Here is an 18,277-nt window from a genome sequence, read left to right on the forward strand (position 1 = left end):
GAGAGCATTTTCAAAAAGCTGTGTTTTCCATGAACGAAAACGCCGTCTCAGTGTGGACGGGAGGCCAAAACAGAGAGAAAAAGATGTTTGTACCTTTAGTTTCAAACAAAAACATATTAGTGTGGACATGGCCTTAATCTAAGTATTTCATCTATGTGGGGCCCTTCAGTGGGGCTTGTTAAATTAAGATTAAATAACATTCACTCTACCTTTAGTTTCATATGTTTGGCTGCCCTAGCATTTGTGTTTGAAGGATTTTGATTTCTTCATGCCAGCTATGTGGTGATAATGTCAGAATCCCTGAGTAGTAATGCTGTATGGACATGAAATGAGCATTTTCCATGCAAAGTATGGGTAACTGGAGCAATTTGCTAGTGACCAAAGTCATCACAAAGACATTTTGAATACAACAGCCTCCTTGTGACCAATTCCACTTAGAAACAGCCAGCAACCACCACCAAGCATTTGCCAGCTGGTTGGGGAATAAACCACTTTTCCCTAGTGACAGGAGTTTGGCAGAGAGTCATCTCTAGGTCGCATATAGCTATTTTTGTTTGTTTCTCTTTTTTACATTGCAAAACAAAGATACTATTTAGCTAAATGGTAACCTATGGGATTTGTACAGTGGACATTACTGTTAACAACAGGAGAAGAGCACTAAGACTAGTGAGAGGTCCCGGGCTTAACAGTTCAGATGTTGGAAAAAATGCAGTTTAACAGAGTCCAACAATAACACGCATACTTTTACCCTTTCTTGTAGTAAATAACTTACCAAAAAAAGTCTTTTTACTGGGAGCATGTCGAGACTATGAAAATCAATTGTTTTCAGCTATCAGTAGCAGCGCTGAGCACTCCATTGTTAGCAAGCAAGATATGATTTTATAGAGTTGTGCAATGACTTCAGTAGAGTTTAACTTGACAGTCATTAAGATTTCCTGCTGTCAAATCAGGTTCACCTTCTTATTTTGACATTCAGCTAACAACAGTTTTCTTATGTGAATCTGTAATTGAAATGTTGATTATCTTAATAATGAACCTTTTCTGTGCTGCTGTTGAAGAAACACTTAGCTGAGATGAGTCACTGATAAGAACCCTTTAAGTTTACACATCACATACGAGCTTCGAGCTAAAGTATTTTTCTCAAGGTCACACAGTGCTGCAACCGTTTAGTGGGAAGATAAAATATTATTTTTTGTTTGGACTCTGCTGTAAGAAAACCTTTTAAAACTGAAAGTACTGGCAGTGAGATCACTTGTCCATAATGAAAATAAATGTTAATTCCTCATTCGTCGACCTCTGCCAGAGCAGTATTGTCCTTTTTGTGAATCTGCTAATTTATGTCAGTTTCCAGAGATAGAAAAAGTTTGAAACATTTGAAATGCTGAGATGAATCATAAGAAAAAGGTCTTCCATCAGTAGCTGAATAAGGATCACTGCAACAGTTGGTATGATCCTCACACATCCCTGAGCTCAGTATTACGTTTGCTACACTTTGTATGTGGACAGGTGATTTAAAAAAAAAAAGAAAAAAGAAACCTATAACACACCTACTTGTGCTGAAAACCTTTGACACCGCTGTACAATGATATACATGCGTGCGAGCTACACAGACCCTGGAGCTACAAACAAAGTGCTGTAATTGCAGAGAAAACCTGAAAGATTTGACGAAGAAGAAAGGTGGAAAATGAAACAATCGTGCGGATTTAAAGACAAACACGCACTCATGAGCTCTTTCCTGCTCATAAACACTAACATGCACAGACAGTGTTCACACGCACGTACACTGGTGAATTCATCCGTGGACTGAATAGCTAGAGGGTGCAAACTGTACAAATGTTGCACAAATATGACACTACAGTGCCAGGGGAGTTGAGTGTTTTGCCTGCTGTCTGCAGATGTATAGTGCCCCATGTCTATTTCTCATTTGTGACAACCACAACTGGAGATGTAGTAGAGCTTCAGCTGATTTAAAGTGACAGGTACACAAGGCCACCTTATCCATCACTGGGGAGTGGTCGGCATTCCCTGACTCCCAAATTGCTGCCCTATTTGCAGTCCCTGCTCCCACCACAACCCCACCTATAACGAGATGATCTATAGCGCGCCAACAAACCCCAACAAAGGTGTCAGATTGCCAGGACAAATAGGCAACAACAGACTTAAGGGCAGGAGGTAATCTTTTTCACATGCTTCAAAGGCGTGGTGCAAGGGAATTCATTTTATTGTGCCCATGAGCTAGTATACAAACTGTACTCCTGTTTTCGTATTTTATTTCTGTCCTCTCTCAGAGCATCTTCCCTTCTTCTCTCACTCCTGTATTTGGACTAAGAATCAAAAATTTCAAAAGTGAATGTCTGTTTAGAAATGTTTTTTTGCTGGGAGTGAGAAAGGGAATATTTTTTTCTCCCCCCCCTAGCTAACACGTCCAAGCAGCAGAAGATAGTGGCGTTATTTTAGAAAAGCTTCACACCGCTTATTAACTTGCGTCTTACCTTGCTTAGCTGACTGACCGGTGAGCCACTGTTGTTGACAGTGTGGCATTTGAAGCTGAGCAACGATTCCCCCATGGCATCACGCTCTCTGCTCATGTCCTTATCAGAGTGGGAGTGGCTGTCAGGACGGGGTGAGGTGGCAGTTGAGGGGGGCTGTCGAAGGGCTGTGCAGCACAAACCGTGGAAGTTTGACGGACGGATCAGAAAGGCCTCCAGAGCTATGTTAGCAGATACCTAAGATGAGCATCCCAGGATTTAGGAGTGGGGAGAGAGAGGTAAGGGTAGGAGAGCGGCGAGGGGAGGAAAGACAATTTTATATTTTTTTAATTTAGCCACTGCTTTTATCCCCAATGACAATGGGGAGGGAAAAATAGAAGAGGAAACCAAGAAAGGAAGCAAATTATCCTTAGCTTGCTTTGTTTTCACTATCTACTTAAGCCAAATTGACTTCTCATTATTCTAAACCACGAGAAAAAAGTGAAAGCTTTGCGTCATTTAGCGCCATAAGCAACCCTTGCCCTGAGTGTGGCCTTGAGTGTGAGTATTTTTTTTGTAGTCCAGCTATACCTTAGAAATGGCCTGATTGTCTCCAGTCAGCGCCAGGTCAGCAATTCGCTCCACACACTGGACGATTCGAGTGCACGCCCTGGCCTCATTCTGTGCCATCCACAGGATATGCTCCTCCACCAGCATCATGTTGCTGGCAATGTCTGATATATAGTCCCCCAGCTGAGGAAGCACAAGCAGACGTTTATGCAAATGGTTGCTCGCGCACACTAACACAAACTGCACTGTACGTGTACAGCACACACACACACACGCACACATGCAAGGAAGAAGCAGACTCATCATGCACATCAATCATAGAACAACAGGCACATTTGTAATCTGCAGCCAGGATTGTGAGGGAGGCAATGGTGGCTTCATTCATTACAGGGAGATTTAATTTAGATTAGGAGCTCCAATGGGGCATAATTGCTTCCTAAGGATGGCAGTTCACTATTTACTTACTGTACTTTTTATTGTTGCTTCATTGGGCTGTTCTTTATTCCGTGAATGAGGGTGGTCTCGTCACCATTGTCTTAGGAATGATAAAACTCTAAGTATCTCCTAATAATATGTCCTCCCGAGTGACCTGTGTTGAATAATTGCACAAGTGAGAGCTAATATTGATTCTTTTCACTGACTAAGCCCAGCACCGTTCCCCCTCACACAACCTGACCTTCAGTGTGATGCCAGTATAACAATCCCATTGCCTCTACTGAAGAAATTCACTCAGGGTAAAAACACGACTCGCCCAAAGATGCATCTTAACAATGATTCCCATTCAGGTCCAGTGCCACAATGGCCAGTGGGATATTGTATGAGGTGAGAAACATGTTACTGTGTCTTATAAGGAAGCTTCTGTGGTTTCTTGTTGGGATCTGGTGAGCAGTGGTTGTGCAGACGTTCATCAGTTATGTGGTCCTAATTGCTAGTTGCAAGTCTTAATAGATACATGTTCAATTAGTAAATCATGGTCCCTGTTAGAGTCAAAAAGCTTGATAACGTAGGGTATCTTTAGAGAAGGCCTGCACTGTGATCGACAAGTCACTGACATTTCTTGGTTTTTTGGTTTTTCAGTGATATTGCTTGTCTAGTGCAAGAGCAACTAACTGATGGGTAATGTGATATGGTGTAGTCTTTAGGGTAACCTCTAGATGAGCATTAAACAAAACCTTATTCTTTCTTAGGGTGATGGAAAAATGAATGAATGAACATGTGCGCAGATCAGAATAGGAACTGCAATTAGAACTATTGAAACAACAAACAAAATACCTTCCTCTTTAGACCTAATAGCTGCTGTCTAATTGTCACTGTAGACAAGAATAGCACGTTGCAGGTATTATATGTTTCGCAGGGTTCCCCTCCTACTGTCCTGAGTTCCCAGAAAAGTTACTTAGCAAATCAAGTTCCTCTTCTGACAGTTAGACGAGCCGATGGCATAAGCTGGCTGACAGTGAAACGGGTCAGATATTAAAATGGAGACCTAGAAACAACATGTGTTTTCACTTTTAATAAGCACTCTTTGACAAGAGTAGGACTGGCTGATTTAAGCTAAATAACTGTCATTAAGGCCCCAGTGACTACAGTCTAAAGACCGGCTGGTGGCAGCCCAGCAACCACCATTTGCCAAGGAAAAATGTGTATTTGCAAAACCAGTTGGTGAGTGGTTGCAGGAGGTTGCTTGCAGTCACTCACATTGGTTGCAAAGACGTACAGGTTATGCCACTGAAAACCTTGTAATTGCTTTTACAGTTCATTCACACAGCATCTTAGGGGTTTGATTCTGTTTAATTCAGTTGTAAAATATTGGGATGATTCCACTATAAATGCATTGGATGTAGTATATTTCTGTGCTTCCTCTTACATCTTTATGTTTCTCCACCAGCCTCGTTAGTCTCTCCACCAGGTGGGTGACATAAATGACATCCATGACATCGGTGAAGTGCGCCGCCCTGCTGGTGAAGGCCACCAACTGCTGTCCAAAAGGCTGAGCGTTGGTCGTATTAATAGGTATCTGGAAGAGAAATCAATATATTGTGCAGTATGCAACAATTTTCAGAGAGGACGAACATGACGGCTTGTTATAATAATTCCACAAAAACATTGCACAGTTGATAAGATGAAAATTTCAAGAATTTGTGTAGTTTTGCAAACTTTGTCACTTTAATGAATCCTTTGAGCAGAAGTAGACTAAAGCAGCTTGCATATAAATGTTTCATACACAGATCTGGAAATACCTGCAGGCTACAGGTGAATCAAAGCAACTGGTAGTTTTCAGGGAATATGAACTTGAAATCTTGCTGTTAAGAGTAAGCTGGAAAATTTCTAAATAAGGATTGATGGACAATTTAAAAAAAAGAAACAGAATCCATAAATGAATCCTGTTTCCCAGCAGTTCTCGGCACTAGTTCTACACTAATGCTGATACCTGGGTGAGCTCATGCAGCACACGGGTCAGTTCACTGGCATAAGGGCACTGAGTATAGTCCTCCTCAGCCCACCGCCCAGCACGGTCGCAACGTCGCCACGCCTTCTTTTCTGCCCGGCTCGAGGGGTGAGGAGCGCTGCCAGATGGGTGAGGGGCAGAGCCAAAGGTGGCAGGAGCACAGGGTAGGAAGGCCAGGATGCCAGCCAGCGTCTTTGGCCACCTGCCAAAGAAATATCAGAAATATCAGGATCTACACAAACGGCACCAGATGGCAATTTCATACTCCCTGTACTTAGGAAAGTATTAATTTGCATAAATGATTTACAGCTAGGCTTAATTATTTTGCAGATGACTCCCAGATTCTTGACTGTGAAACACGCGTCTGTCTTATTAATGACTTCTGAATTAATTTTATTTACCAACTTTATTAATGAAGTTTATTGTCTATTCACTTGATGCAGTGAAATTTATTTTTTGTTAATCACAAAAGACATTTAAAGGTGTTGATGTCTTCTCCCCTCTGCTTGTGATGGTTTCCTCTGGCTTTAGCCCACATTTGAGTATCCAAAGACATCCACTTTTACCTCCTGTGGCTCCAGATGTGTGAAAAAATAACTTGTGTGATGTCGTCACAGTTATTTTTGATATTTTTAGTTTCTTGAAGGCACAACAGAATAAATACTCTCAAGGTGATCTTTGGAAAAGCTGGCTTTGTGGAGTGGCACAGCTTGACCCATACAAGGGCCTGAAAGTCAGGATACCTCATCCTCTACTCTGTTCTGAACTGTTTGTAACTTCCACAGCATACTGAAAGAGCGTTACAAAATCGCCTGCGTACCCCATTTAAACATGCACCACAGTGGCAGATGGAGAATGTCAGTGAAGGATTTATATTTCAAGCAGAACCTGCTCTTGCCTGTTACTCCTAAAGGGAAATTCAAATTAAGTGTTGTTCTTATGGTAATACAAAGTTCACTGAAGACTCCTCTGGAGCAAGAAATGAGACTTTCTCAATAATGTCATCAAGAACCAAGTCCTGGAGCTGCTCTACTGACCAACCTATGATAGGGGCTAGTGTGATTTTACAGTCAAATGGATCATTTCCATTTTCTGGGTAATGCCTGTTAGTGTTTCAATAAAATAAAGCTCATTAGGGTGTAAAAAGGCAGCCAAACATTCACAGTCTAGGACACTAGCCTGTATTTCGCAGATAACAAAAGAACTCCAGGTTTTGTTACTTGGCATCACCGTATATTAAAGGTCTGTGTTTCTGTAGCCTTAGGACAGAGCGGCTTGTGTTCTCACATGTTGATCAATTTGTCAACAATCAAAGAAGGAGCATGTGTCTCATGTTCGTGGTTTTATGCTAGAGGCAGCATCACATTGTACTTCAGAAAATAAGCTGAAAAAATGTGTGAAAACAAACGCTTTTGACTTCATCAAAATTAAAATAAAGGAGCAGTGCTCTCAGGAGGCTAGTAATCTGTTCTGAGGGTAGAGACCTGCCATCACACTACTCCCCACCCCATTCTCTTTACCCCCACCTCTAGTCATCCACATTGCTGCTGCTGCAGCAGCTACTTAGTAATAAATGGCATTAATTTCGCCCCCAACAAAAAGGGGGCTCATTTTCCAGCCCATTACTCCAATGCTCCAGCAGAAACAAAGCCTCTGTGCTTGCTGCACTAGAAGTGGGCTGTAAAGTACAGCAGCTACAAAAGAGTGTACACGACAACAGCACACCCACAAGGGAAGAGAGGTGGAGGGTGTGCGTGCATGTATGTTAACAAATACAGTTTTAACGTGGTTACATGGAGTCGAGGACAGCGAAAATGGAGTGCACAGTAGATGTGTGGCGTTTTTCTTCTGTCTATGTGAGACTTTAGTTATTCAACTTGTTCTCTGTAGTCATGATATAAATCTGGACTACAATGAGCCATAATGTGTGTAGGAGTTTTTCTATTGCACATAACAATTATTAAATAATATGAACTGTCCAGACTCTGCTGTACTAGTGAGCCAAACTTAGAGGAAGGCAAACCAGTTGTAAGATGAAACAAAAAAAGGCACGACACTACCTAAAACCAGACTTAAGTACCTTGACTGGGCACTCTATAGAGGGATAGCAACAGAGTGAGTTAGTTCTGTGATTAGAGTATTAATTTTTATAACATGCTACTTTATAATTGGAAATATTTCTTGTGAAATAAATAATAGTGGGGTTAAACTATTGCTTTAAATATCAGGAGACTTCCTGGTTTCAGCTTTGAAAACCAGTCCAAGCACAAGACCAAAGTACAATGTACAGGCAGATTGAAGGAAATTGTTTATTTACATAATATTTACTAGAACTTTTATTATTTATTTATTGATCAATGGTCTTTGATCAATGATCAGTGGGCTTTGATCAGTGGTTGTTGATCAATGGTCATGACAATTTTCATATTACTGATCAAGAAACTGACCTCACAGCCCATTGTTCATTCAGTGTACTGGTTTCAGTTATTGTGCAATGTACTGTTTATAAGGCTGGGGAAACCTGCAGTCAGCTGACACTCCAGAAGTCACTTGGATGAGTGACGAAACGTTTCTCCCACTGAAAACGCTACATCCAGATGAACAGAATCAACCTTTGGGACTAACCTAGCTAGGTTAACAGTTAATAGAACTGCAAAAGCTGGTTAAGCTATAGATTATAGGTTTTTACAGTAATCAGTGTGTCAGTTAAGATGGATTTTATTATCTCTGAAAAAAGCGAGACTGACTGTTTCCAACCATATCATTTTAAATCCCAATGTAAATCCCATGTACTAATGCTGTAGAATGAGTATGTGATGATTGGTGGGAACTCTTGCTCATACCAACTATAACAAAATTCAGCTAATGGGTTGTGAAGGGTGTATTTTAACACAAAACACAATTCTTTACCTAACCAGTTTTGTCCCTAGATATAGGCAAAAAGCAAGTGATGCAAGTAAAAATGAATGTGGGAAAAGCAGATGTTCTGGACAGCAATCTTCTGGTTGCAGGTAAGTGCCTCCAGATACAGATATTGCTGGGGTTTATTTTTCCTCCTCACATGAGAAACATACATCGAAGGGGTATCTGCATGTGTCAGAATATGTTGGTGATGGGGTATGAGAAGAAGTGGTTCCTGACCAAGCCACAACTGCACAAACACATGAAATGTACCAGGTTTCTTATCCAACTCTCCAAAATACATTTATTATTATTTTGAGACCTTTTTTTCCAAATCAGCCTGTATAATAAAACTGAAAAACTAATCTGCCATTGTCTGTGGCTGCAAGGTCACTCACCTGAAGTCCCCCTTGTTGTTGGTGACTCTGTCAGCAGGGCAGTATGATGCTGACGTTTCCAGAACCACGATTTCCATTTGCTGAGAAGTGTTGCCACGGGAACTGGTCACCAGGCACTCCCAGATTCCAGCAATGGGCACATCGATGCTGGAGAGAATAACCTCGCTGGAGGAAGAGAGAAGACACGTAAAACTATGAAAATGTGTTTTTAAAATGACATATCCATGAGGGGTTGTGTCAGTGAACCTCTTCCTATGAGATTTAGGAGAAGTTCGAAGTACCGAATTAGAGCCTAGTCATACATTTGGGGTTAAATGTAGTTTTAGGATTAGTTTTCTCTCGCGGCTTGATTTTAGGGTGCTTTGAATTATTTTTGGATTAGACTAAGGATTAAAGTCAGTCAAAAGGCATAAAGAGTTAAGGTCATCTTAAGACGTCTGTAGAGTGCAAAGATGTGCGTGCGCTTGCGTGGTTCACCCGATCTAATTCATTCAAGGGACCTTTGTCCATATACAAGTATGTGGTAGCTTAAAACGTTGGCTGTGACTTAAGATGATCATTACTCATGCTTATCTTTCCTACTTTGTCACAGCGATTCCTATCTCAATGGAAAATGCCTGATTAAACAAAGAATGGTGAAACGGTGACAAAGAGCCAATGCAGGGCCATTTGCCAACGCGACTAATCTTGAGGATTTTACTCGTTAAAAAAAAACAGAAAAGCCGCTGGAGATGGCTAAGCAATGGGAATAATCACCATGGAAATTCTACCTCCTTAAGAAATGCCAACTGTTTTATTTTCAAATACAATCCAGTTGTAGTCAAATATACACTTTGCTTTGTGTCTGTGTAAAAACCTAATGCCTTTTTTGTGTGTTAATTAAGCTGCATGTGTTCGTAATACACAGTATGCCACTGTATACCCCCACTCGGCTGCATAAAGTTTTTAAATGCGACTTAAGGAACAATGCTGCACAAATGGGAAAGTATTACAGCTGACATGGAAAATCTGAAGTGACAGACTGGACAAGAAACGAAAATCTTTCAGAGTAAAGATGATTAGTGGCTGAGTGGCTCTGATGCGCGAAAGCTGTAATCCCAGAAAACATTTATCAGACGGTGTGAGGAAGGCATTTATTTCGAAAAATGAAATGCCTTCGTTTTTTTCTGCTTCTCTCACTCCTCCCTGTCATCCTTTTTGTCTCAATATGCTTATTAGCAAAATCATTTCCGGCTTCCATGCGTGTACTTCAAGAAAGTCAAAACAACCATCCCGACAACCAACACATGTAAACATATTCACACATCCCAGCCTAATACTGCAAAACAAAAACAGGACAATATCTTCTACACAGTATGAAAAACCTACAACTCTGCTTTCCCAACAAACCAAAAAGAAAGAAATATTATCTTAGAACCAGATATTCGTAGTACAGTATGTAAGTGAAATAACTAGTTAAAATACCAATATAGTTTATGTATATAACCCTGGTTAAGCTTTTTTTATTCAATTTACTAGAACAAATAGAAAGACTGGCATTGATGTGGACATATAAGTAAAGCTCAGAATAGCTCATAAAGTTAGTTTTACACTTCAGAAGCCCACTCATGACCACATCAAACTGTAGAATTAGTTTTGAAATTTCCCACACATGAAATAAAAGACGTACCATTTTAATTAGTTATCTGCAGAAATAACTAGGAATCAATGCATACTAGCTTTTAGTATTTGTGCTAAGCTAAGCTAAATAAAAGATAGCTTGACTATCCGATAAAAGGATTATCACAAATTGTTAAGGGATGAGTGTGATGGAGGGTTTTACACAACCCACATGCTTTTAGAGTAAACTTAAGGTTGAAAAACAAGCTTATATTTTAGATTAACTAAGACCAAAAATGTGCTGGAAAAGTAAGCAGTAAAAAGTTTAAGACGTTACTGTCCATATCGATAAAATCCCTCAACTTAAAGCATGTGTATGTATCCTTCTGTGTTAAATCTGTACCACAGCGTACATAAACCCTTTGGAAACCCTGTGCCGTAACCTGAGGTGTACCTTCCTAGAAATATAACTACACATCACCACTGATGCAGCCCACACAGATAATAAACACTGGCAATAGTCTGCCTCTTGTGTAGACTACAGTCATTGGCTCTGCATAGACTAATGCCAAAGTATAAATTAAGCAATTAGCTTATTAAGTAGTCAGTAAGCTTAAGAAGTCCAGGTACAGTAATTTCTCTCTTTTTCCAGTTAGCTTAGCCAAGTGAATACTTAACATTTTATTTAACTTTACCTGATTAGTGACAAATCCACAGTTGTGCACATACAGTACCAGTTGGCGTGGTTTTCAAAAAATCTTCCAAAAACATATGGCACATGCTGCTTGAACATATCCTTTATTAGACTGGTTACTTGACAGCTGACAAGCTGTCACTGGGTTTCATTTTCACACTAAAAGCAAACATTTGCATAGAGCTGTGAATTTTGTTTGAAACAAAAAACAAACAGGTGTGAATGAACCACAAAACATATTTAAATAATAGTAAACTAGCAAGAGTCTGACTTGTGTTTAACATATGAACTGCTAATGCAAATAAATTGAAATGTGGAGACCATGCATTAAAATGCAAAATCAGTTCATCAGTTAAATGAGCTATTACTGAAATGAAATCTTTCTACTTTGTGATCTGAATCTACTACAGAGGTGATGCGATCATACAGTAACGTTTCCAAATGAAAACACATTGTACTTTCATGTGAACTTATCTCCACTGCTACTTGTTTAGAAAGAGGAGGAAGTTCAGTGAATGCTGTTAACATTTCCAACATATGACTTTGCTCCAATGGCTTTCTGTGAGCAAGATATGGAAATGAATAAAATGAGTCCTGATTTCATCTTCTGTGTTCCACTGAAGCTCCCCTTTCTGATTGCTTTTCTAAGACACCCTAAATCAGATTTGAACGCTTGACTGAGATGATGACATTCTGGGCTACAAAACAAATGTGTAGGCCTGTGCCTGGCTCTTTGTTTTTGTGCAAGTGTAAATATGTATGGTGGCATTTTGTGAGCAAAAGTACATTTTCAGTTGTCTGAAAAGGACCTATTTTTTGCCTTGTACTGTCATTATGACAGATCTTCTTACATATACAGTAAGAATGTTTGCATGCCTTACTGAACCTTACTCCAGGAATAACATACTCCCCAACATGACTGCGATGATTTTACATGCTTATTCTGTCTGACACAGTGCAAAAACCTCACATTTTCAATCACCCTCTCTCTCCCCATGTCTCTTCTCCAGCCCCACTTAAACGTAAATGAAGCCCTGTGGAACAAAAAGGATGTTGTGTTAAACTTTGGATGGGCTCTCCATTAAAACCTTCTTGGCACAGTCAAGCCTGTCTTCACAGTACAACAGTTACACAGCATACAACAATGAGGACATGGTGTCTGGAAACTCAATATAAACAGATAATATAGATAAAATATTAGGAGGTATTTTGAAAGACTAAATCCATAGACCAAGTCAAGCTTCTCAGGCTACTTGCACAGGACCTGTATTAAACGGCGGCTGCAGTAATTCACAGATTACTCATCAAACTCTGTGGTGGTTACATTTTGTTTTTACACAGGATAATGAAACGGGAAACTCTTGCTGTCTGTAAACCCAAAGTTTAGTAAATTGTTTATCGATTTAGCAACGGAGATGCTAAATCAGACCTTCTTCTGTGGCGTATCAGAGTGAAAAAAGTAATATACAATTTGCACAGGATAGCGTCCTCATTTCACCCAAAACTCTCTTCTCCCATCCTCCACTTCATCTTGTCCAATACCTCCTCCAGTTTCCATAGGAACCTTTTAATGACTGGGATCACCTGCTCCTGTTGCTCATGCCGTTGTATTTACTTAAAGAATACGTTTTGTACTCATTTCACGCTTCACTTTCATTTTTTGGTTTTAAGGGAGTAGCTTTGTTTGATTTACAATTCAACCTAATTTCTACTTATCTTAGACCCTCTGTGCAGCTCTATCATCATCCACTATATGAAGGCAGTTGTCTTGTGCTCCCTTTATGTTTACCTTCCTCTGATTGGCTACCCATCCTAAGCAGAAGGTCTGAATAGGCGGAGCTGCTTTGCTTGTGACCAAATACCATTTTTTTTCCTGTCTTTCATCATCAAACAATTTTGTCAATAGTGTCTAAAAATTAGTCGAACCAGGCAGCGCTAGTGTGATCTATAATGAATTAAGTAATTAGTGAATTACAAATTAATAATAATTTTATAATGTTTAATTTAATTTACAGTGTATCAAATGTATGATCTATAGTAGTGAGTAGAATCCCTGCCCTGGTAAATGGTGTCGTTCTTTGCATTTATACTTTGACTTTTTTTTTTTAGGGCAGCACGGTGGCACGGTGGTTAGCACTGTTGCCTCACAGCAAGAAGGTCCTGAGTTCAATTCCACCATCAGGCCGGGGTCTTTCTGTGTGGAGTTTGCATGTTCTCCCCGTGTTTGCGTGGGTTCCCTCCGGGTACTCCGGTTTCCTCCCACCATCCAAAGACATGCAGCTTGTGGGGATAGGTTAATTGGATAATCCAAATTGCCACTAGGTGTAAATGTGAGTGCGAATGGTTGTCTCTCCCTGTGTGTTGGCCCTGCGACAGACTGGCGACCTGTCCAGGGTGTACCCCGCCTCTCGCCCTATGACAGCTGGGATAGGCTCCGCGACCCTGAAAAGGATAAGCGGAAGCAAATGGATGGATGAAATATAGTATTTTTGGATATCATTCCTTATATATATTATGTCAACATAGACAATAAAACAAAGTTCTAATAGTATTAATGTCATTTTGACATTCAGATCAATCTATTTACCTTGAAGGAGAGGTCAGAGGTCAAATGTGACATGATATTTTGAATCTTTGTCCAGTACTTTTCATGTGTTAGCAAGTTATAAGGCTTATTTTTAAAATTTGCCCAGTAAATCTTTAAATAGATCAGGGGAGCCTTGGTGGATATAACCCAGATTTCACCAGATTGTTAACATGACCTTGCTCTAAACCCTTATAAAGTTTTATCAGAATCAAGCTATTGTGTTTACAGACAAAAAAAAAAGTTTAAAAAAAAAACCCCTGCTAGTGTGGCGTCAATAATAACCCTATCAGGAATGTTTACACAATAGGTGTCACTGCAGCACACAAACCAAAACAGATCAGTGTGATAGCAGCTCCTCTAAATTAGAGCGTCTCTCTCTCTCTATCTCTAGACATGAATAGTGCGCAGAGGGGACAGTTACATCACTGTTGAACAAATGCCAAATCTCTGAATGCTGGGAAATACAGAGGGAAATACCCCCACCCCCATACACAAAACCTCCCACCCTTACCTCTCCTTTTCCTCCTCCTTCTCCCTCCCTCCGTCCCCCCCCGACAACTTCGCTGCTAAATATTCTGCTGAGGGATGATCACTAACATCCCTGGTGAGCTGCTGCACCCAGAAAAAAAAAGAAAAAAACAGAGAGAAAGAAGAGCAAGGAAACCATGGAGCAGCCTGTTTAGTTTTCAGGGAGGGGAAAAAGGTCATTTTCACATAATGAACATATGAAGAAATCACACCACTTAGTGAAAATCAATAGGGCAGAGGCACACAAGCCGCAGAAAGCACTGACCTACATCCTCGGTAATACTGCACTATTGTACGGCAGCTCCCAAAGGACTCATTAAGAACATTTATGCTTGTGCATTGATATTTAACACTTTGTTTACACAATGTTGCTTATGAGACTGCAAAGTTTCAATCTGTCCCACCTCAACTCAGCTACGTAGGAAATGTTCCAAAAGAGCATCGTTTGTGAATTTGCGTCAACTGATTTTGTCAATTTTTAAATGCCTAAACGAGTATATGTGTGCAACCATGGTATGCACACGCACACACACACACACGGTGGCATATTTCACAGATACTACTCCCACTGTAGCAGCTTCCATCAAATTAGCTCCATGTCTTAAACCACTCGATGCACTACACGATATAATGTGGACTATAAATAATTTACACCTCGTGTTATCGTTGTTTCACTTCATCCAATGTAACTAAGAGCTTTTATTTTTCTTTATTGAGTGAAACTGGCAAGCAGTAAAGTGATGAACCCAGAGGTAAAACCCTACAGTATGTGTGGACATAATCACATTTGGTCTCCTTATCAACTGACGCTGCACAAAAGCTCGTAAACAAATGGCGAAATCCAGCGCGGAAAACAAAGGAGAGAAAAAAAAAAGCTACCAAAAAAGAAACAGAGACAGAAATTTAAGGAAAACACTGCAGAATGCAATAAGAGAGGAAAGAGATGCTGGTAAAAGCAGAAAGAAGTTAAAGTTTATGCGCAACAAAATGGAAAAAGAGCTTTCAGAGAGATCACCATTAGAAACCTTCAGTAATGCATCCACATCAGGTTTTGTGTAAGATTAGCCTGATTAAAAATGGAGAGGATTAAGGAAGATACATCCAAAGTGTCTGCTGTTGCTAGCTACAGGGCTCTGAAATGTTTGATTAATGAAACATGAATCCCAGGCTGATCCCACTGCTGCTGCTAGCATAGCTAACACTGGGAGTTTGGCCTGACACCATTACTCAGCAGGAGTTTGACCCACGTCGCAGAACCACCAGGCCTCATGGGGCCCGTTTCTTTGCTGCTATTCACTGTGAGCAATGTAAATGGCTTCACTTATCGGCCCACCTGCTCTAGCAAATGAGAGGCCATGATGACATGGCACAGCATGAAATGAGAGGGAGCTGATAGATACAAAAAAGAAAAAACAGAAAACAAAAAAACCAAACACTTTTCATAATGTTATGCCCATTTCAATAAGCAAAACACCCTGTCAGGCTTTGAATGTCTACACTGGCTGCCTGCCTGATACTGCCTAAAGCAGGATAAAGCAGAATTTAGATGAGAAAATAGCCGCAAAACATTTTGGGTTCACCTTCAAAGAGGTCACTTCACTGAGGCTTTGGCATCTCTGCTCACACTGCTGCAACGCTGTGCAACAAATCCAGATGAGGGCTTTAAGCTACGCGCTAAATCCTGTGTATTCAGTCTTTCCCCTCTGATGGGGCATGCAGGGCGAAGCTCACTGACTCAGAAGACATTTATCCAAGGTGAACGACACCAACACGGCCTGCGATGACTAATATCTTGTCCACTGTGCTTAAATAAGCATCGACTGCATCTGGCATGTCAAAGGTCAAAACATCAGTTAAGTTTTTTCTTTTTCTTTTTTTTAACTAAAATTTTGCAGGGCTGATGAAGTCAAAGCACTAATTTTTCCCCCCCTCCCTCCCTCCCTCCCACACACACACACACACACACACACACACACACACACACACACACACACACACACGCACACTGTTCTCTCAGCACTCCACTTTAAGATACAGCAAAGGGTGAAGGGTGAAGTTCAGCCCATGCACAGCAGATTGTTTTTGTTGGCCCAAGCTCTGTTATTCACTCATCAGCTATGGAACTAATGTCTGCTTTTTGTAGGTTTTCTACATGAGGGAGACACTCTCAGGTGCCAAGAGAAACATGACCTAAATAGGTTCCACTTGGAGTAGAAAATTACATTATTTGTGTATACTGGGATAAGAGTGGTGCGTAATTGCAAATGGGGCCCTAATCAGAATGGGAGTGTTGGGAAATTCATCGGGACACTGTGCTGGAAAAGAAAGACAAAGTTTTGAGGAGAGGGAGATGGGTTCATGTAGTCTACAGTGATATGGCTGATGAAGCAGAAGGCTGGATGAGACACTGACAGACGTCACCAGTCTGTACACAACCATAATAGAGGGTTTGTTACATAAGGTGTTTGGACCCCCGAATATGCATAATGAGGGCTGAGTGAGCCTAAATCTCACTGTCTCCAGTGAGTTTTCTTTCTCATGACATCAAATGGTGAAAGTTGTACTCAGACTCTTTACTTTAAGCTACTGTTTGCAAAGAATGTTTTGGATTATGGCAGAATGATGTATAACAGCAGGAACAGGAATACAAATAATGTGTAGTTATTATATTTAATAACCATAATCGATCTGATCTTAATCTGAGCTCACAAATCAAAAGTTGGAGATCAAAACTGGAGATTAAATTCAATCAAACTGAAAATAAAATGAAAATATCGGGGACGTGGAAAATAAGATATTGAAATATGATACATTTGTAAAAAATCAGTACATTCTCTTCACTATTATAAAAAAATAATCATTATACATTATTATTCTTTCTGGACTTAACTGCAGATTAATCAGCTGTAAAGAAATCATTCACATATTTTTAGCTTGAAAAAATATTGCAATATCATTACTCACCTGGCTTCTTTACACATATATAAGAAACAGTGATTTCGATTGTGTCATGTGCCATGTGTACCACTGTGTATAGCACTCCCTCTTTCTTTAACAACAGTATATGAATGTCTGGGACGTGAGGAGAGCAGCTGCTGGACTTCTATATGCTCAACAGTCCCGGATCTTCTTCATCATATTTTTCATGTCATAACGCGCCAAATGTTTTCAGCTGGTGAAAACTGCAGACAGGCCCGTTCAGCATTTGGACTCTTCTACTATGAAGCCATTCTGAGTTAATAGATTCAGTATGAGGTTTAGTATGGTCTTACTAAAATATGCAAGGCATCACTTATAAAAAACCTCATCTGGATGGACACATGTGCTGCTCTAAACCCGTAGAACTGTTCAGCATTGATGGTGCCTTTCCAGATGTGCAAGCCGACAATTTCATAGCCGCTAATTCACCCCTATACCATCAGAGAATGGTATAGGGGTGCTCCTTCTCCAGGCTCTTCAAAAACAATTTCAAAATTCCGATTTCTGACCACAGAACAGTTTTCTACTTTGTCTCAGTCCATTTTAAACAAACTTTAGCCCATAGAACACGGTAGTATTTCTGGATCATGTTCCCATATGGCTTTTTCTTTGCATCACAGAGCTTTAACCTGTATTTGTTGATAGCACGCAAACTGTGATTTCTGTAACTGTTTATGAACCCATGCTGTGATTTCCATAATAGAATAATGCCACTTTTTAATGCTGTGCTGCCTTAAATTGAATTAATGCCATTGAACCGCACTTTTGTGATGTAGTTGTTTTGCAGACTGGTGAACCTCTGCCCATCTTTAATTCTAACAACATCTGCCTCTCTAAGACCCCCTTTTTATACCCCAACGTATTGTTGATGAGTTTCAAAATGTTCCTCCAGCTGTTACTGTTTAGTGCCATTTACTTTTCCAGCCTGTCGCAATTGGGTTTGTACTTAATACCCAACTGATGCTCCCATCTTTATCAACAAGACAGGACTGAGCTATCGCAGCAGCTGCACTAGTCACCGTACTCAACGTGTAGTTTTTGCTGCGCCGTGTCATGTCTTGCATGTGTAATGCATGTGGGCATCCTTCTTCTTTTAAGTGTATCCCT

The 18,277-nt window shown here is 40.3% G+C and overlaps 1 protein-coding gene across 1 annotated transcript in view; it reads right to left on the reverse strand.

The window, feature by feature from the left end:
- adgra1b (adhesion G protein-coupled receptor A1b) overlaps positions 1 to 18,277 on the reverse strand; it is a 182,464-nt gene that overhangs the window by 111,004 nt on the left and 53,183 nt on the right. Inside the window, exons 8-12 of the mRNA XM_005735107.2 lie at positions 8,784 to 8,948; positions 5,467 to 5,686; positions 4,903 to 5,052; positions 3,060 to 3,221; positions 2,493 to 2,726 (exon numbers count right to left, since the gene is read on the reverse strand). Of these exons, the coding sequence (XP_005735164.1) occupies positions 2,493 to 2,726; positions 3,060 to 3,221; positions 4,903 to 5,052; positions 5,467 to 5,686; positions 8,784 to 8,948 (931 nt within the window). The remainder of the gene's footprint in view (positions 1 to 2,492; positions 2,727 to 3,059; positions 3,222 to 4,902; positions 5,053 to 5,466; positions 5,687 to 8,783; positions 8,949 to 18,277) is intronic.

The sequence above is a fragment of the Pundamilia nyererei genome, unplaced genomic scaffold (assembly GCF_000239375.1).
Source record: "Pundamilia nyererei isolate P.nyererei 1_Seehausen unplaced genomic scaffold, PunNye1.0 scaffold00062, whole genome shotgun sequence".
NCBI classification, from domain to species: Eukaryota; Metazoa; Chordata; class Actinopteri; order Cichliformes; family Cichlidae; genus Pundamilia; species Pundamilia nyererei.